The sequence below is a fragment of the Uloborus diversus genome, chromosome 1, assembly GCF_026930045.1.
Source record: "Uloborus diversus isolate 005 chromosome 1, Udiv.v.3.1, whole genome shotgun sequence".
Lineage (NCBI taxonomy): Eukaryota > Metazoa > Arthropoda > Arachnida > Araneae > Uloboridae > Uloborus > Uloborus diversus.
This window is the reverse complement of record NC_072731.1, coordinates 127,375,119-127,396,657: the sequence shown is the minus strand read 5'-3', so window position 1 is coordinate 127,396,657 and position 21,539 is coordinate 127,375,119. Positions and strand designations below refer to the sequence as shown.

Below are 21,539 nucleotides of genomic sequence, written 5' to 3'. Positions count from 1 at the left end.
TGTCTTGGCTTCAAGTGGGAGAAGCAATTGCTTAGACCACTCGGCCACTGAGATCCCAATTAGTAGACTTAGTAAACAAAAAAAATCAGGCAGTGAAAACTACCTGCATTTGTCACATGCAGGTAGCGTGCGAGACAGTGTGCAACACCAAAGGTCCACTGATCCCGAACTGACAAAATATAGCAACTGGTTGTTGATATGGTGAATTTTGATTACTGTCATGTGTTTAGTGGCACTCCCAAGATTAAGACAAATCGATTGACGTAAGAATTACCAAAATTGACCAAGGCATTTAGCCTCTAGAACGCCACATAGGAAGAGACATACATACATAGACTGATAAACACATTACCTTCCTTTGCGTTGCGCACACGCAGTCGGGTAAAAAAAAACTACATACAGTTTATTAAATTTTCAAAAAATGATACTCGTACATTAAAATGAATAAATAAATAATTTTAAAAAAGTAGTCAAAAAAGAAATAAAAAATGCATTAAAAATAGGAGAAATGAATGAGCAAAAAAAACACATGAAATACAAAAAGTGTAAGATATTGTCAAGTATCAACTGACTTTCATGTAATGATCATACAAAGTGTCTTGTGTCATTCTGCCTTTATAAAAAAATGGAGAAACAACGAGAGCAGCACTTGCACCTACATCTGCCATTTTATTGGTAAGATTGACTGTTCCATTTGTTGCTGTTAAAAAGAATGAAATTTATTAAACACATTGCTCATGATATAAATTTTGATTGATGACATCTGTTAACACTTCAAGGCAAAAACAATACCTTCAAAATGCTTCTGACATATTGTTGCTGATTTTTGTGTAAAATTACCTCTTCAATCCAAGTATGTCCAATGTTTTCCCCCAAAAGTCCAACTTTTTGAAAATACCCCCCCCCTCCATTTTTTTTTCAGTTTTAGACAGTTTCATAGCCATTATTTTTATTTTGAGGGGAAGGGAGCATTATATTAGCCATTAACACTCTTGTGAGGGGCTTGATACACGAACATTTGGATCTATTTGGGAGATTCATGGGGGTTTTCTCCCCTTAAATATTTAAAAAACTTGCCAAAACTGATATTTTTTTCTCAAGGAATTTGTTTTTGGTTTTTCACTTCTTTTTTGGCATAAAAATGGATCATAGGACTCTCACTCCTATATTTGGGAGCTCCAAACGTTCATGCTTTTGAACTTTGCACCTCTCTAGCCCCGAGAAGAGTGTTTGTGGCTTATATAGTGCTTCCTTTCTTTCCAGATAAAAATAACGGCTACGAAACTGTCGAAAACAAAAAAAAAAGTTGGAGGGCACCATTTCCAAAAAGTAGGACGTGTAGTAGGGTGGAACGAAAAAAACGGATTTTTTTTTTTTTTTTTTTTTTGCGATTTGCTATAGTGCGGAAAAGTTGCAATTGGTGAAGACTTAAAATAAAAAAATAAAAAAATATTGAAATAGGATTATATTTTCTGATGGGGCAACGAGCGTAAAAGTTTGGGAAAATGGAAAATTTCATATTTTCTTACAGATTTAAAAAAAAATTTGTGCCAATGTTTTTTTAATGCTTTAAGACGGAAAAGTTGCGATTGGTGAAGCCTGAGAAATTAAAAAGAAATATTGAAATCGAATAACACCTTCCCAATTCAGGAAAAAGCTTCAAAAATTTAAACAATTGAGAATTTCAGCTTTTTTTTGTGATTAAAATTCAATTTCGTTTCTTTTTTTTTTGTGATTTAGAGAAAACGCTTTAAAAACGCACTATATTAAATAGTGCGTTTTAAAAGCACATTATGTAATATAGTGTGCTTATTACATAGTGCACTATAATACATATATTGCTATGGTATAGTAACCATAGCGAACTATGTTACTATACCATAGTGCGCTATGGTATAGTAACGCACTATGGTATAGTACTACTGTCTTTGTTAGTAACTTTTCGAAGAAAAAGTGGAGGAGACGACTTTGTCGTGCTCCAAGCAATAATCCCTGTGTAATCGTTGGTTTCGAAATGTAGGGACAAAATGACAAAGATTCTGATGTTTTTGCCTTTAGGAACAGACTTTCTGGCTTTAAAACTTTTTAAAATCTCTAGTTCTTATATGTGCCTCCCTTAATCAAAAACCATGACCATCAATAAGTTTTCGGGATGCACAAAGTGTTCCTTCCAATGACAGGGTAAACAACTTGTTTCAGGTTCTCAGGCAAGTATTCATAGGTTTAAATTGTTTTGTAAACATAAATAGGACCGTTCGCAGGCCCAGATCTATAAATTTTGACCCCCCTGCAACAAAGTCTATAGGGCCCCTCCACAGAAGCCAGCAGTGTATACTTGCAACATTAATAAGTCTTAGAGCTAGGTTTTTTTTTTTTCAGTTTTGGGGACATTGGGCCCTCTTAAGCCTTTATGGGGTCCGCGGGTATGTAGATCCGAGCCTGAACGTTCGTGAAATTTTTGAATTTCTTTATTACAAACCAGACTGGCATGTAACATTTCAAGATAAAAGTAACAATGTCTTTCAACGAATCTAAGGGATCGTTACACAGGGTGGCGACAGGAACTGTGAAAAAAAGTTCCCTGACTTTTCCCTGATTTCCCTGATTAAATTCACCAAATTTCCCTGATTTACGTTACCAATGATAATGGTTTTCTTTCTTTGCTCTACTTGAAATCCATTGCATGTTTGTATAAAATGCAGTATTTTAAACGTTTTAAGTTGTGTAAAGTTGTTGAACTAAAGATATATTTTTGAAAAATGCTACTTTTTTAATAAAATGGTTTAAAAAAAAAACATATCAAGTCAATTTTTTTGGTGAAAAAAAACCCTACAAAACAGTATATTAAATTTTTCTACATGGAAAGATTATAGAAAATTAAAAAAAAAAGAACTTTACTTTCAGAAGTCACTTAGCATAAGAACTTTAAGAAAGTATTGAAATTACTCTTAAAAACATATGTGTATTTATGATAGAACTAAAAAGTAATTGAAATTATTTTGATCTAAGTTTTCAAACAGTATAATAATTGTTGCAAGAATAACAAGTAATAGTGAAAGAAGAGAAGTAATGTAGTTATTCTGATATAACTAATTGACATATTTCTGCAAAACAGATAAAACCATTTGACATTCATTCATATGGAGCTTTTTTCTAATCAAGAACATAGGTTTTAATGAATGAATACAGCATTTTAACAATAAAAAAAATAAAGATATTTACTTAAGTACACAAGTTAACTCTATTTCAAGTGATTTCAGTATGTAACGAAAAAAAATCTTAGATTGCTTTTGTAACAAACAACTTTGAAATGCAAGGAAAAAAGAAAAAAAAAAACAATTAGTTAATTTCAAAATATATAAAAGAAGAATACAACTTGGTTGTAAAATTAAAGAATCACTTAAGTCTGAAGAAAAGAAAACTTTTATAATCTGTGGTGACAACAAATAAAATAACGGCAAAAAACAAAAGTTTTTTTTTTAAATTGAAAGCTCAATTTTAGCAATTAAATTAAAAACGCGAAAAAGAAATAACTTTTAAGCTTTTATAGTATTCATTCAAAAACCAAAGATTTCTTCTTGAAATCGTGATTACAGTACGCTTACTTAGAGACAATGGAATAAAGGCAAAGGAGCTAAGGCATTAATGAAAGATTCCTCTTCGCCTGAATGTTTGTTTATTTTACGTAGCATTAAAAGCGTAAAAGGAAATTTCAAGCTAGTTAAAATAAACAACCTAACAAATATAGAAGCAATCTTAAGAAGTTCATTCTGTGGTTAATAAGTAAGATTCAATACTTTGATGTTGAGGAAAAAAGATGCACAAATATGCGGCAGTGTATAATCGCACCTCATTAATTTTACTTATTTTTTGAACAGATAATTGACAGAAAATGCGTAGGGAATTAGAGTACTTAATTTTGTAAAGCAAAAAAAAAAAAAATTTCCTCATAAAATCAATTTTCCCTGATTTTTTGTTATTTTTTCAAAATTCCCTGATATTTCCCTGACTTTTCCCTGATCAATAAAGTTCCCTGACTTTTCCCTGATCTCCCTGATCTGTCGCCACCCTGTTACATTTACGTAAAGTCTGAGGACTGGAATGTGAGAGTGGGCTGGGTTAAAATTTGAACAATCATTAGGACAATTGCAACTCTTTCTTGCTCGAGATACCTTGCCAAAAGATACCTTTGATCTCTAATCAAGCATTTTGTGTTTACTTCTAAAGTTGTACAGTCAATTACTTGAAAATTTATTACTGGCAGTTTTAAATAACAGATTGCAATAGTCGTCTAACATAAATTTTGAATTGACAAATCGCACTACTTTTCCACCTGGTATAAATTTTAGAACCATCATAACATATGATAAGCAAGTCATCTAACAAAATTCGTTTTTCATTTAGATATGAAACGTTGCTATTCCCTATGTCTTTCCCTAATCCAGAGTTTGAAGATTTGTGGTTTTGCTTAAAGTTTGCGAATTTAAATCAAGAGATGTCTACATAAGAGCAACATTGAAATCCTTATCAATTTTGCACGAGTTTTGCAAAAAATCTGATTCATTAGGTTCAACAAGTAGCACTTAAAACAATTAGACTTGTGTACTGGATTGCAAAACATTTTCTTCTATTTTCTGAAAGTGGCTCATTGTTGTAAAGAATGAGAGTTCTGCATAATTAGAAGATACCTTCAAAGTCGAAAAAAAATTAACTTTAATGTGTAGTATAGTACATTGTAAAAGGCTTTTCCCTATACTGTTGGAAAAAAGAAAACAAAATGAGAACAATTTTTTTTAATCGTAATAAAAAAATGAAATTCTCAGTTTTTTCGATTTTTCAGGATTGTTCTTGAATCAGGAGGCGTTATTCGATTTCAATATTTCTTTTTGATTTCTCAAGACTTCACCAATCGTAGCTTTTTCGGCTTAAAGCATTTTAAAAAAACATTGGCACAAAATTTTTAAAAATCTGTAAGAAAACATAATATTTTCCATTTTTCTGAATTTGCACGCTCGTTGCGCAATCGGAAGATATTATCTGATTTCAATAATTTTGTTTTTGTTTTTTAAGTTAAAAAATTGCAACTTTTCTGTGCTATAGCAACTCGCATTTTTTTTTTTTGCTCCACTTTAAAGTGTAGGGAGGGGGACGGTTATCATATTTAGAATCAGGGGATCATTTTACAATTAGTATAAATATTAAAAATGACTGGACTGTTAATCCTATTAGATCCCAGTATTACAGTATTAGACAATAACTTTGAATGTCAAATGTTAATGAACTATCATACATGATAGAATGACTGTTTCCTAATTTGGGGCACAAGTATCAATTGATTTTTTTTTTTTTTTTTTTTTTGAATGAAAAATGGGCAATTCAAGAATGAATTATAAATTTGTTTGGACTTTCTTTTTACATAACCAGCCTGTTTTCTTTATGTTTAAGTCAGGCCTGGATCTACGCACCCGCCACACCCTGCTGGGGGGAGGGGGAGCCTCTAAGGCGCCTGACCCAAAAAACCTCCCCCCCCCCAAAAAAAAAAAATGAACTGTACTCAAGTTTTAACAGTTGAAAATATTTTTGAATGTTTTGGGGATGTTGTGGGGATAAATTGAAATGCAACACATATTACTGGAGCATATAAGCGAAGGGAGGGAATGAAAAGTTATAGGAGACTTATTTTCTTGCTGACATAACTTGATTGATTGGGTTTTTTGGCACAACAGCCTTAGTAGACTACACAGAAGAGTTTAAACAAGTAGTAAGTTAAAAATCTTAAAACAATAATAATAACAAACAAATAAAACATTTTAACAAATAAGTTCAAAATTTAAGTAAAAATATTGAAGCAGTTCACAACATACAAGAATAACTCATTTAATTTTTGTGAGGGGGGAGGGGAGAGGGGGAGCAATTCAGTGGAAGGTTAAGGGCCCTGCTGATTTTTTTTTTTTTTTTTTTTGTAGGGAGCCCAAATTTTATAGATCCGGGCCTGGTTTTTGTCTTATATGTTGTTTTACAGCTTTTCAAAACCAAGTTTTTGACCCCCCCCCCCCAATCTTTTAAGGATTTTCCAAAGCAAAAAAAAAAAATTAAGTCTTGATGTTGTGAGCAATATGAACTATGTGTTAATATTAGGAGCATCCGTATTTTAGAGGAGGGTCATGGCCAAATAACAATTGGAAACCACTGTGATAGAGTAAACTGGGTGTATTGTGGTACTTTTATCTTTACCATTGTGGCTATATTTATTACTTTACTACATTCAAAATTGTTGCTGCTGTTGTAAGCTTGCACTTTTGATGTTGAGTTTTTGTAAATAAATGTATATAAAAGGATGTATCTGTTGCTTCAACTTTCATTAGCAACCAAACAAAATAATGGATTTTGCTTAACAAAACTAATGGAACAATTACAGGGATAAAAGGTTCAAAGACAATCAAGATGAAAATTCTTTAAAAAAAAAGGGTGTATCTCAAATTAGGATTTTAGGTTTATAAAACGATTCAACACATAACTGTCTGCTTTAAAAATTCTAAAATTAATGTTCAAAAAAATAAAGTAAACACAATGATGAATTATAAGGATTGTGCAAGAAATAAAATTGTAATTAAATTATCTTACTTTATTTTTCATCATAGATGGCTGGTGCACCAAAAAAGTGGGAGTTAAAATGAGATATGGCCGGGGGAAGGGGTTAGGCAGATCTAAAGTTTTTTATCAGGGAAATTGGGTATATTACTGGATTTTAATATCATTATTCATCAAATGACTTTCCCAAAAAATTCAAAACATGCCTTCAAAAATTGGGATGACCAATATTTCAGGAAACACTAATAGTTTTCCTAATGTATTCAAAATAAAATGTTTCTGTAATAAAATAATTTGCATACAAAATTTAGAAATTTTTAATTATGAGTGTCAGGGATCAAGTCTATAACCTCAAACCTTTACGTTTAAGTTCTCTTTTATGGCTTGCAATTGAACACATAGTGCATTTGCTTAGTGTTTAGTATATGCCAATATTGTATCGTGTATATTTTAGGACAAAGCATTCATTATTTTAGTTGGTAGTTCATTTAACTACCAACAAAAATAGTTGGCTCACAACCATTGTATGAAACTTTCCCCTGCTGGTGAGTCTAGCTTCATCATTTTGATCAATTTTCATTATGCATTTATCTTTTTTTAGCACTTGTTTTTGCATCACTGTGTAGTTGTTCTGTTATCAGTAATTGCTTGGTTTATTAGTTTAGCTGCTTGTGCACATCTATGGGCTTATAGTTTGGTTTTGTTTTCATTTCACATTTTTTGTTTCAATATTATATATATACTAGAGGACCCTGACAGACATTGTTCTGTTCAAACTTTGTAAATTGAAAAGTTAAAAAATTTCAGTAAACTATCAAGTGTTTGAATCGTTTTGTTGAAAGAAATAAGCAAAAAGAGAATGTTTTGAGTTGCTTGGTGTCAGAATGCGTATATATATATATATATTACAATTTGATTTATCTAATGCCCACTGAGCAGTTGTTTTATTGACTATTTTTTATCGCATAACTTGAAAGATTTTCATAGATTGCACGGTTTGCTCCTTCAGCCATACTCAAAGGATAAAATTCGTCCTCAGATATTAATTGAAAAAAAAACTAACTAGCCATCTAGAACAAATGGGAAATCCTGCTGCAACCAGGGGCGCCGACTTGGAAAAATTATTGGGGGGGGGGCGGATGTCACCGGGGTCTAGGGAGTATGTTAAAGCACCGAGCCCCCCCCCCCACACACACACATAAAAATTCAGATTTTGGTGCTTTGAAAATGCCAACTTACATATTTTCTGGTGTGTGTAATTTATACAAACAAACAATATGTGACATGGCGTTTTCAAAGTAGAACAATCTAAAAATTGGTATACAAATTTTCTGCTTCAATTAGATCATGTCACTTGCCGTAAGTGAGGGATAATTTTACAGTCCCATTTTGTGGGGAGCCGTGAAGTGCCATAGCTATGCTACGCCCTATACAAGGTAGTGCACTTGACTTGCATGGAAAGGAACTCCCAGTGGCACCGATTTATAACAACTATTGGGGGGAGGGTGCCATAACAGGGGCCATGTCAGGGGAAATTTTCTAAATTTGAAATAAAAAATAGTGAGTTTTAAAGTTTTTAAAGCATTTTAGAGTCATATGATCAACATTAGATCCCCAAAAACTCGACTCTCGGTAAATCGACACTCTGAGAAACTCGACAAGGAGACACATTGTTTGGCTTTGAAAGAAAAAAAGAAACATGCATGGTATTTTCGTGAAAAGCTAATTTAATTTACAGAAATAATTATGCTTTTAGTCTATTACAGAGCAGTGAATATATAGCTCTGAAAAGATTGAAATGATATTTAAATAAATCTAAACAATCATTAAAAGAATAAAGCATAAAAGATTGCTGTCGCACTTTGATTACTATAAGTGAAATAACTAATTTAAGTTTGCTTTGAAGTTCATTAAATAAAAATTATGTCTCAAAATTAATACTTTAATAGAGTTTAAAAAGTTAAAACAGAGATTACTTTATTAACTCTAATAATTGAAGAAAACTATCACACTTTCCATTTAATGTACTAATAAAACCCTGATATATTTTTTCCAGATCAGCAACACTTAGATGAGACCGCCGCCGGCAACAGATTTCACCCGAAGGTTCGCGCACTGGAACGAATTCTATGAGTGCTCTCAGCACCGTAACACTATCATTATTCACACTACTTGTTTTCAATTAACCTGTTTACTACCGCAATAGTTATTTGTTTTAATTCATTACTGAATGCATTTTACAATGTAACTGTCTTCAAACAAAGAAAGTTAAAAACACAAAAATAATTTTGGTATTTTAGAAACCATAATATGACAATTCATGTTCTTAAATTATTGAGGGGGCTCTGCCCCCCAAAACAAACTATTGAAGGGGCTCGGGCCCCCTAGAGCCCTATGGAGTCGGCGCCATTGGCTGCAACATCCCCCCATGCATATGAAAAAGAATAAAACGTATAATATCATTTAAAAAAATGATAAAGGTAAAAACAGTTGTCTGAATAAGCGCAAATCACTCATCCCACCCCCCTCTGATGTAAAATAAACATTCTTCAACTAAAATGACCAAACACTCTTTACAAATGAAAAACAATTCTTTGCAATTTGAAATATTCTGCCAAATAAACAAAAAATACAATAAATTACATTAACAGTAGCTTTAATATGTAAACAAATGATCACAAAACTCTATTGTTTTTAGCCAAAGTTGCCAAGCCACCACCTTACTGTAATCCAGCCAATCAGTGAGCAAAGCTAACTAAGACCGATTAGCAGTCCGATCTTTTGAACGAAAAACTTTTAAAACTTCATATATTGTCTAATTTGTTCTTTCCACCAAAGAAAAATCATCCACTGCACTGATCGTTTGTGTACAGATCTACCCTGTTGCAATTTATCTAAACAAAAATAAAATTTGTTTTGTCTTTAAATTCCATCATCTTTTCCTTTAATAATGTACTTATTAGTTTGATAATTCTTGAAGTATTTTTGACATTGGTGCCAAAACTCAGATGGATTTGAGCCAAGAAACAAATGTTGCTAGGTACGGGACTTTCTGATCATTTGGTTAGGAAAACTTAAAGCACCGATCCGGTCACATAGTTCAACTACGATGACAGAACACACGTTTTGCGTGAACCTTCCAGTACTTTACTTTAAAATACATCTCGGGACCTAAAGTCGTCGCTTTCAAGAGATGAAGGCCTCTCTCTCTGTACGTTTTATCTATTCTCAATTGACATATCACAGTAGGAAATTTCATTACAAAAAGCAGAGCTGGCTTTCTTATTGTCCTTTGGCATCGGTTTAAATATGTTTTCAGTTCTTGCTCAACAATAGGTTAACATAAATATTAATTATTTGGGGGACATAACCATCCAAAGTTTTAATTAATTAATTAATTAACAAAACCCTTTTCGATTCGATCCATCGCGCTTCTAAACAATGCTCGCCAAATTAATTACACACAAAAAAATTTGATCAAAATCAGTCCAGCCGTTTAAAAGCCTTATGGTGACAAACATCCGCACAGAACATTTTTATATATTAAGATATATAATATAGAGAGGGAGAGATGGATTTATGTTAGATTTATTACTTAAACATAAATGGTCAAAAGTATGTAAGAGACAGGCAAAAAAAGTAAACTTACATTCGTTTCCAGTTCCAACAATGATTAATTTTTCACTAGATACATTTTCTTTAACATATTTAACTAGGGTTAACTTCTCTTCTTCTGAAAGGTATGGAAATTCACCAGTAGATCCTAAAATGACATAACCTAAACAAAGGAAGACAAAATTCAGTAAAGAATCAGATGCATCTTTTCAATCAATAACAAATATTCATTTAATTTTTTAACTCTACAATGAACTTAAATTAATCATGGCTGCCAGTGGGACAACAGCCCTACTACATGTAATACATCAGACAGCCTGGTTATCATATCCTGAAACAGCAGTTTCATTCTTATTAGAACTCCTCAGTCAGGAATAGTGAATAACCAAGTCGGAGCCAAATGTCATCTCACTGAAGCTGAGAGTGCCAACAAACTGGTTGATAAAGTGACTTTATCTCACCAGCGAGAGTCCACAGCATGGTGCGGTTTGACTCGTGAATTGAATGCAAAGCTTGGGTATTTAGCAGTAAGCTTTAGAAGTAAGTATAACTTAATGCACCTGTTTCACGACCTTTTGGCACGAGAAAATTTTTTGATTGAAAATTTTTTTTAATAAAAAAATTTTTGCTTTTTTTTTCATTAATTTCTAATGTGGAAATAGTTTTATCTTAACAGTTTGTATCGCTTGGAAACTCTAAATCCAAAGGAAGAATGTCAAATGAGTCCCAGAGAAGAAATATTTTAATTAAGTACTGGTTACAAACAGGCGCAGATCCACGGGAAGGGGAACTGGGGGAACGTTCCCCCACCAAAACCCAAGTGTACCTAAAACATTTCAGAACAGAATACAGGAAAATTCTTCCGTTTTTTTAAACATGAACTTGAAGAAAGGTTCCAGGAAAAGCGAGGCAAAAATTAAAAAACGGTTCTAAAGAGGGGAACAGCTGGAATGCCCCCCCCCCCCCCCGGTTATCAAAAAAAAAATCCCAAGTGTGCCTAAAACTCTTCAGAAAACAGAGTACAGGCAAATTTTTCCGTTTTTTTAAACGTGAACTAAGGCACCAGTAAAAGCAATTAGACAACAGCAAAAGCGGGTCCACAGAGTAGAACTGGGGGAATGTTCCTCTCCCCCCAAATTCCTATATATACCTAAAAACTTTCACAACTGAGTGCAGAAAAATTCTTCTGTTTCATAGAACTTGAACTTAAAGAAAAGCTCCAGGAAAAGCAATTAGAAAATAGCAGAAGCTGATCTACGGAGAGGAACTGGATGAAGGTTCCTCTCCTCAATTTTAGGGGGAGGGTAACAATGAATCATAGTCTCATGTGTGCCTAAAATTTTTTAGAACAGAGAACAATAAAATTCTGTTTTATAGAACTTGAACATGAAGAAAGGTTCCAGGAAAAGCGATCAGACAATAGCAACAGCTGATCCACACAGGGAAACTAGAGGAATGTTCCCCTCCCCAATTTTAGGGGGAGGGGAACATTGTCTTATGGTCTCATGAGTACTTAAAAATTTTTAGAACAGAGAGCACAGGAAAATTCTACTTTATGGAACTTGAACTTGAAGAAAGGCTCCAGGAGAAGTGATCAGACAATAGCAGAGGCAGATAGATCCACGGAGGAGAACTCGGGGAATGTTCCCCTCCTTCCAAACTCCTCTCATGTGTAGCTAAAAAATTTTAGAACAGAATGAATGAAATTCTTATGTTTTATAGAACTTGAACTTGAAGAAAGGCGCAAGGAAAAGCGAGGAGAGGAGGAAAGCAGATTCAACGAGGGGAACTGGGGGAATGTCCACCTTCAAAACCCAAAATCCCAAGTAACCCTAAAACTATTCAGAAAACAGAGTAGGGTAAAACCACCAGTAGTACGCTCTTTAAGGACTTTTTTTTTATTTTTTAACATAGAGTGGAAGGAATTTATCGTGCCTATATGAAAATTCAGGAATCGCACTGCCGCATTCAGGCGGCAGCAAGCTGGTATTATTGGCTTACCTTCTGTTACCATTTTCTTTCCCTCGCCTAGTTTCCCAGGTAGCAAGTTCTGGGCTGAAGCAAATTTACCATATTCTGTTGTTTTTTGTTGAACCTCTATATAAAATTTAAAGGAAGATAGGTAAGGGTGGCAGGTTTTAGGTTTTGCTCCGGTTCTGTAAAATCAAAGATCCGGTACTGCAAGAATGATAAGATAGTTACAGAAAAATACAAAAACTAAATGCTTCTGTCATAGGTTATAAGTCATGCTAAGTTATAAGGCTACAAGAAGTTAATTAAAAAGTAAATTCGAGTTCGAGGTCTGAGTAAATATTTTTCATCGTACTTATTTTTGAAGGCACATCGATATGGCATAATACAGCTTCCCAGTCTTAATTCAATTTATCCACTTTAAGGCCATTTCCAGTCTCCCAAATTGTTTTATTTGTTTTTCGTAGTACTATTTGTTTTCCAGTAATCTTTTAAAATAAGTCTTTTTGAACACAAACCTGTTTAAACTGCTTTTGTATTTGTTTGGTGTAGAGTTGATCATTATTTTTAAAGCTTCTGCAATTCAGTGGCGCAACCAGAGGGGGGAGGCACAGGTCTGTGCTCCTCCGCCCCTCCCATGTTTTTCATGGGAGAGGTTTCCATGTTCAGAAACATTTCTTATACTTGAAGAGAAGAGTAGAACATAACTTGTGGAAAAATAAAGATATATTAATAAGGGGAAAAAAGAATGTCACGAAAAAATCTAAATTTCTTTTGAAAACAACCTTGAAATAAAATTTTTCAATCGTGGCGGATATGGCAGTGGGATGTATCAGTTAATTACATCCCACTCCTTCTATTTCTTCCTCATTCCTCCACTCCCTTCCCTTTTTTCCCCCTTCTTTTTACTGGATCTAAAAATAAGAAAGTCTTCATAATGCTATGCTTTGGAAGACCGCTTCCCCCCGCCAAAACCTGTAAACAGCGTCTCAAATCTCGTTTTCAGGGCTTCAATGTCGAAAAATTTCCAGGGGAGAACTACCTAACACCTCGCATTCCAACAACACCGAAAATCGTTTAAGATAGGTTTTTTTTTTTTTGAGCTTTAACTTTGTAAAACTGCCGAACACCTGACGCTACTAAACATGGTCTATAGTCACGTTTTTAAGACGCCAATTAGGAAAAATTTCGGACAAGGGCCCGAATGATCCCGTAGGAAATCTGAAAATGAAAAATTACAATTATATCAAAAAATTTAAGGGGTAGAACGTTTAAATGATCCATCATTGAATATTGCTTAAAAGCTTCGTTTTGCAGGACTTCAGTTTCAAAATATCTTTTGGAGAGAGCCCCAGAACTCCACTGCTAGTAGCATCATCAAAGTTTGTCTGTAACTGCGTCAGTTACAGACTAACTAAAAATTGGGCGGAGGGGTGATCGAGTTAGATCCATTTTACAAAACAATCGACCAGGGGCAGCCCCAAAAAATCAAATCTCTTTCTCTACCGTCAACAAATATGGCCTACAACAGAGTTTTTAAATCTTTAATTTTTAAAAATTTCCGCAGAAGGCCCGCCGAAAATGTACTCACCTTAACATCTGAGACAGTCAAAAACTGAGTTTTTACGACTACAATTTCAAAAATTTTCCGGAAAAGAACCCCCGGACACCCCTTCTCCCCTATAGATGACGAAATTTCAAGAGCGTCTCCTCTAAAATTATTTTTTGGTTGAAAAACTGCTGCAATGCAAATATTATTTTCCTTAAGCACTTAAAAGTACAACAATGAACAAAACAATTTTTTAAATTATTTTCTGAGAATTATACTAGAAGAATTTGAAAAGCAAAAAAAAGCGTGAACAAGCAGAGGATAGGTTGTAAAACAAAATTTTTATGGTGTTTTTTTTAATGAGTAGTGTCATATACTCCTCCCCCTCCCCCACCACCCATAAATATAACTGTCAAAAAAGTTCCCCTCCCAAATCCATTTTCTGAATCCGCCACTGGTTACAAACTCTCACAAAGCAAGTCAAAATCAAGACGAGAGGGGTGTCACTTTTCAAAGGCAATATTTCGAAATATTTGGATTGTTAACATTTTGGAGTGGTCACCAGGTTTTGGGCAATAAGTTGTTTCATGACAGAAGTATAAGACATTTAGTTGTTATTGTTGTTTATTCTCCAGTAGTCTGACGAAGTTAGACGAAGTCCATCAGGGGGATATTTCAATAATTGGGAATCTCGCACAGTCGTCTCATTTTTGGCATAAATTATTAAATTTTGGTAACCCTGCTGATTTATACTATAAATATAGTAACCCTACGTGAATAAATGTTTCTGATCTCTTTGATTTGATTTGCAAAGAAAAATACCTCTCGCGCAGGTGGTGGAACCAAAAGTTGACGCCAATGAAGAAAGATCGCCAGATTCCCAATTATCGAAATATCCTCTCAATCAGACCGTTGACCCTGAGAAAATCGAGGACCAGAAGGGGAGATGAATAAATGTCCTCTCTAGAAAGTCCCAAACAGTCGAGGATATGTTTAGGAGAGGCCTGCTCAGTTTTACATTTAGTGCAGACCTCGTAGATTTTGCCGCCCTTGAAAAACGAGAGACCCTTTATGTGGTCGCTCACTAGTCTTGAGATTGCAGTTCTAGATCAGACAGTTGGAAACAATTGGTAAGAATCTCAGTTATCGCCATCTTCCCTTTCTCTGTTAAATGGAGGAAAGAGCAAGTGCATTTTAAGTGATACCAAATACGAACCACGAAATGGAACTGTTTCCCACTTCTGTAGGTTGTGCTTCAGCTTGTCCAAAGTAACATTTCCATTTTCGTCGAATGTTGTAACTATAGGAGGATAGATACCAGATAAATTCAAAGAAGCAATGCTTGAGAACGAGCGTGTGCTCTTTGATTTGAAAAATGTTCCGAACTCAACTGAATGCGATGTACATTCATATTTTATCAAAGCTGCTGAATGTTCTAAGAGTTTTAAATAATTTTTCCTCATTAAGCGAAACATGTCAACACTTTCTGAAAGTGTAAATAAACAACAAAACGAAAATGTTGCCAGATATTTTCTTTAAAGTGTCCTTGAAGTTTGGAATAATTTCATCTTATTTATTGCATTATTTGTATGACATGCATTTCTGAACCTTACATTTTTTAGAATTCATCTTGAATTTTTCAATTTATGCTATTTTTCACTTATATTTTGAAATATTCAATGAAAATGAATTCGTCGATTTCTATCGGTAGCTACCGGTAGGTTGATCACGTGCAGCTAATGTTTGTTGCTGACAGCGCACGTTACAGCATTGGAGCTGACGATATTATTTGTCACGTGATCAATCCATCGGTAGCTACCGGTCGATAAACGAACGCAAGCAATAAATAGCCTTCAAAGCTCAAAACATGGCGCCGAGTCATAAGTAGTAAGTAGCATAATGTCAAGGTAAAAATGTAATTTTTAAGAATTCAGTCTTCAAATCAGTGCTCAATTAGCTGTCACCTTTTCAATTGAATCAAAACAGTGTTTTGCTAAGCTTTTGTATAGCAGTTACTGCAGGAAAATATTTCTTTTTGAAGCTTGAGACAGCAATCTCCGATTTTTGGTTAGGAAATTCAATTTTATTCTTTACCTAATAATCATTTAACCTACGACCCCTAATCATTTAACTTACGAATGGTCTTCTACAAAAATTTTTTATTTCCCGTTAAATTCTGCGCACTATTTTTTGCATTATAGTATCGGAATTTAACTTGTGAATGGTTATTTTAAATTCAGGTAAGATGTTGCAGAAAGTCAGTTTGCTTACATCAACTTTCTCTGCGTGAAAGTATTCTTATTCGTGTTTAGTATGACTACAGTTCAATCTTGGAGGCATTCGACGTTTTAATTCCTTGCAATCATTTTCAAATGTTTCAAACTGTTGTTGCTTTTATTACTCTTTTTGTATTCTGTAAAGGTTTATCCTTGAGAAGTTTTGTTATAATTGGTCAAGGAACAGTGAATCTAACATCAAGTTTTCTTTTGAAAAATAATTTCTTATTGCTCAAATGATCTTGTGTTAAACTTTTCACCAAGTAATTCAAAGTTCTGAAGTTAAAGATTAACTCATATAAGTGCACCACAAGAGCTTGGGAGAAAACTGCTAATCATTTTGTATTTTGGAGCCTCACTTACCCAAATACTGCCAAACAAATACTAAATAGGCAGGCTGCAGGGTGGTCACCAGGGGGTGCTATGATACTTCCGTTTAACTCATAATAACATGCAAAACTAAAGTTTTGTATTTAAAAAGTTATGTTATGGCTCCATAATTTAGATGTCTTAAAGAGCTTCATTGTGCAAATTGTGAATGAAAGCATCCGGGACCCTCATCTTAATTTTTATCTATACCCCTAGGATCCCTCTCCTCCTTCATAGAGTGGTATCCCTAATTCAAATGCCTTGTGCACCTCTTATGATACAGATTCAAATGAGGCAATTTTCATAAAACTTAGGCTCAAGTAAGCATGTCATAATCTTGTTCCTGTCGCAGAATCTAGGAAGAAATCAGAAGTTCCCTAACTTTTCTGATTTGCTGCACCCTTTAAAGGTTTACAGTTTTCTCATGGCACCCTATATAGTCGAAATCTATTATTTCATACATAACCCAATCCATTTGCAGATTTGCACAAATGTGACCGTTTTTCTCATATATTATTCTCCTTTTTGCTGAAATTTTAAACTTAGGCTTTTAATTGTGATTTATTCAAATACAAAGAATCATTATGTGTCATGATATTAAGTATCAATTTTCTAAACACAAATTTATACTTGAAAAAGAATGATCAAGTAAAAGAAAGCTTTTTGGAAAGTTAACATCATTCCAAAATCTAAAATCAAAATGTTTTGTTCCTATATTCATAATTAATTTATTCTTCTTTCCTTTTTAGTTTAACTGCATCAGTGAAATATATTCAAGATTTTTACTCATCGAAAAAAGTTTTATTTTGAAATGGTATGTTTCTCTTTATGTTATTCTGGTTGATATGCAAATTAGCATTTAAATGAAATGCCATGCAGTAAAACTCTTTTAAGTAACTTTGGCAACATTTATGATCCTTCTTTAACTTACAAAGTACCTTTGGTCTTGTAAAAACTGCTATTTAAAAAACCTGCTTAATATGCATAGGGATACTGGTATGCCCCGATTTGAGGCCACTGCCACCTCGCAAAAATTTTCCTCAACCCGGCAATTTTTGTTTGAGGATTCAGCAAATTTGAAAACAGCACTGAAAAATTGCATTTTTATTCTGAAAACACTTGGTTAATTGCCAAAACTTAGCCAAATAAAAAAAAAAAAATTCATGTTTTTCTCATTCCTATTTTAAAATTCGAATTTAATCATACATAATAGTGTCATTTGTATATCATTTCATTTTTACACACTTTCTGAACTATTTGTTTTGTTTTTATCCTGCACACTTTCATACTGCATATTGTTATTTTTTCAGGAAAATTCCAATGCATTCATTTATTGTTAATAAATTTATTCATCATAGCTTCTTGTTGGAGGTATACTCAAAATAATAATAATAATAAATAAAAAATTTTGCCAATTGATTGATTATGAATAATGACTGATTAATTAGCACATCCCTACATTTGAGGCTCAAAACTTTGCATGCTTTAAAAAAGGGCTGCATGCATATAATGTCAAATTTTATCGCTTGTTTTTTATGCATGAAAGTAAACATTGTTTTCAACAGTGGTATTTTTATGAATTGCAATACAAAAAACATTGTTATCAAAACTCAACTAAGTAAAACTAAACTAAAATACTGACCCAATAATACATAAGCTTTTCCTTTAAAAAATATCCCTTTCTGTTAAAAGTTAAAAGATAGGTTTTTAAAGTTGATGTAAAATACTTATGGCATATGTGACAAAAAATTTCTAATACAAAATGAAAGATAACATAGTAATAAAAATAAAACTCATAGCCTTTCATCAAGAGAAAGATCTGGAAAAACACCAACACATTTAAGCTGAAAACTAAAAGAAATTAAGCATTTTATTCAGGAATTCAAAATAAATATGTAGTTCCAGCAAAATTAAAGGTTTAAAATGTATTTTAGGCAAACAGTGCAAAAGCCACGATTCAAAGACAAGATTCTACCTTTTGTTGGATACTATTAGCAAACATATGATGAGTTAACACAAAAGTGTAATCATGATACGAAAAATTACTAACATTATGCAACTAAAAATTCAGTGAAATGCAATGAAATCAAAATTATCAATTGGGTGACCAAGACTGAATTTTACTGACGATTTTGATAAGATTTCGCTCATTGTTGATATTCTCTACGATGAATGCAAATGTTCATCTGTTAATTTTCTGTTTAATTTTTACTCGTCATGTTGACAAATGCATGTTCTACTGAACATTGTAACACAAAGGCTTGCTTTTTCCTTAATACTGGGAAATTCTGGAAGCAACGGCGGATCCAGAAATTTATCAAGAGAGGGGTGATTGATTTTTATTTTTACTACTTACTTTTTACTATGTATACTGGTTTAGAAATATTGATCACTATGGTATTAGACTTGAATTTCGAAACTGTTCCAAGATAGAGTCCCAAACCTCCCTTCCAACCCTTCTCTCATCATCAATGAAACTCATCTAAATTTGCATTTTTTGAAATTTATTTTCAAAAAATTACCGTTGGAGAGTCCCTCAGGGGGGGGGGGGGGGGCAATTGCCCCTTTCTTGAGGGACTCTGGGACTCTCCAAAGGAGGAGCGATCGTCCCTCCCTTGTACCCGTCCCTGCCTGGAAGTAAGGTTTTGTAGAACTCCGAAAGCATCAACTCTCAGAAACTGGATTTCAATTTTAATCTCTGCTTAAACATGTTACTAAAATACTGCTTTACTACTTTTACATTTGATAGAGCAATATCAAATCATGCATATATTTTTACTCAAATTCTCATATAAAATAATAGCCGATGATAAAGTAACCGTGTGTTTCAACAATGAAACTCGCGCTGTGGCATGATAAATTGATAAAATGATTTGTTTGAGTTTAACATGCAGGGAAAGACATCATTGTGACAAGGCTGAACTCGATCCGGTGACTTAACTGTTTTACTGGTAAGACTCATTTTAGGAGCATGTAGGTCAACAATGACCACTATCTACTGGAGTTAAAGATTAATACACTGGAGTTAGGGTTAAAAAAATTTAAACTACCAAACTATCACCAAACAGGCAATGACTGCGTTCAAATGTAGAAGCAAATTTTCATCTGTCATACTGTGACGGGCAACTTTCTAGTATATTAATAAAAACAAAATCCGGGGAAAAAAATATTAGAGTTTTTATGAAATATTAAAAAATCATTTTTTCTAAAACGAAACCATTTAATATGGAATCATTTATCTGTATTCAGAAACAAATTGTGTAAGTAACATTTTGAAAAAAGTGCTCCTTGTAATCCCAAAATATATTATGTTGTAATATTTTTTTTTAGTTCGTTTTGTATTTTCACGCATATACTTATAATATTTATACTTGAATGGATGTACTATTTTGTTGTTCACTTTGCTTATTTCAAATGTGTTCTACCAATATTATTAATTACTTCCACATAGCTACTGATTTATTACTATTACGTTTCAAGAAAAATGTTGTCAATTTGGAAAACATGGCCCCGCTTAATCAAATAATGTTTCTTGGAACCGACGGTATTCATTTAAGTGGGGCCAACCGTATTGCTTCCAACACACACTCATCTCTTTTATTTTTTAGTGATTAAAATTAATTAAATATGTTGTAGGTATGCTAAGAAGTTGTGTGATATTAGTCTTTTTTTTTTTCTTTTCTTTTTCTCTTTATGTGGTCACCTTCAAATTTAGCCTTTTAATGGTAATGCACTGTGTTCAATAATTTTTCCAGTCACAGTTGGAATAAAACTGGAAATCTGAAATCTAATTGATTGAACACCATTGTTAGAAAATTAGCTGTCTAAACCCTCTCATTTTGTGAAAGCATTTTTTTTTTTAAATTTTTCTCTGTACTTGTTATTTTAAATATCTTCAAAAATCTTGAATGTGGTTTTATAATGTTTTGTCTTTGTATCTTGCAGGTAGCAATTTTAAATTTGGTATGCTAGTCAAAAATGATTTCCTTGTCAAAAAAAGCAAAGAAAGAAGCAAACAAAAATTTCACTTCAAGTACAAAAGTTAGTACTCGTGTTTCTGTAAGAGACCGCTTGCTTATCAAAGGTAAGAATTATTCTCATGTTACTGAAAACAATTTCACTTGGAATAAAAAATAAAACTTGTTGAGAAAATTTTACATTCTGGATTCATCATATACAGGTTGAAATAATGAAAATGGTGCTGTTTCATTAATTCATTTACTCATTGATTGAAATGTTGAAGGGAAGACTTTACTGTTAGTTTACAAATTTACTTCTTAAGTGAATCATAGCATCTTATAAAGGGTCTTTCAAACAGTGTGAGTAGATGTTGCCGGTAATGTTGCTTTGGTAAAGTCTCTTTCATCTGTTGTTTATTATTCAGTCACTGATGCCAAATCATAAGAATACAGACGAGCATACGAACGCCGTCCACAGAAACTTTTGCAGGCCACATTGATATTTTTAAAACAAATTTATGAATTGTAAAAAAATTTTGGCGTGCGACAAAGTTTGACTTTCTCCAATTAATAATAATGGAACATGTGTAAATATAACTTTTTTTAAAAAATGCTGGTTGCGTAGATGCTCTTGACTCACTTTCAACTTCACTGCTGTTGTCCACAATACAAGTATCGGAAGGAGCGCAGTTTTTTTTTTTTTTTTTTTTGAAAAAAAACTTAGACATGATTTGAGTTTGCAGTCAGTTTTAAATTTTATCTAGGTATGCAAATCACCATGATAGAGTTATTGTTTGAGCAGCATATCCAAATGATAAAACTTTAGTATCAAAATAAGTGTTTGTTTACTCAAAAGTTGCTCGCCTTAGACCCTTTTTATGGCAGATGAATATACGACCCATATACGACTTTCATAGCCGTATATACAACCCATATACGGCTTTCATAGCCGTATATGGGATGACGCGCCAACCGGCACAATGTTCACCAAGTGGCATTAAATGTACAAAGCATTGCTGTTTGGTGCGGATTTTTGGCCAGCATCGTCGATGGTCCTTACTTTTTTGAAAACAACATTGATTAGGCCATCAATGTCTACAGTAAGTGCTGCAGGACGATGACAGCCGATTTCTTTAGACCCAAACTGAACAATGTGGATATAGATGACATGTGGTTTGAGCAAGATGATGCTACGTGCCACACAACAAA

At 33.4% G+C, this 21,539-nt stretch overlaps 2 protein-coding genes across 5 annotated transcripts in view; one reads left to right on the top strand and one right to left on the bottom strand.

The window, feature by feature from the left end:
• Nucleotides 1-15,201, bottom strand: part of LOC129231927 (4-hydroxy-2-oxoglutarate aldolase, mitochondrial-like) — a 39,433-nt gene extending 24,232 nt beyond the window's left edge. The window contains exons 1-3 of the mRNA XM_054866278.1: nucleotides 14,943-15,201; nucleotides 10,241-10,369; nucleotides 573-700 (exon numbers count right to left, since the gene is read on the bottom strand). Of these exons, the coding sequence (XP_054722253.1) occupies nucleotides 573-700; nucleotides 10,241-10,369; nucleotides 14,943-15,201 (516 nt within the window). The remainder of the gene's footprint in view (nucleotides 1-572; nucleotides 701-10,240; nucleotides 10,370-14,942) is intronic.
• Nucleotides 15,202-15,532: 331 nt separating this feature from the next.
• LOC129231960 (NEDD8-conjugating enzyme UBE2F-like) overlaps nucleotides 15,533-21,539 on the top strand; it is a 28,099-nt gene continuing 22,092 nt past the window's right edge. The window contains exons 1-3 of one of the 4 annotated variants that reach the window (XM_054866280.1): nucleotides 15,533-15,613; nucleotides 17,121-17,185; nucleotides 20,317-20,455. In XM_054866280.1, coding sequence (XP_054722255.1) covers nucleotides 20,350-20,455 — 106 coding nt within the window. In that variant the 5' untranslated portion in view covers nucleotides 15,533-15,613; nucleotides 17,121-17,185; nucleotides 20,317-20,349. The other 3 variants (XM_054866283.1, XM_054866281.1, XM_054866284.1) reach the window with 3 other exon arrangements.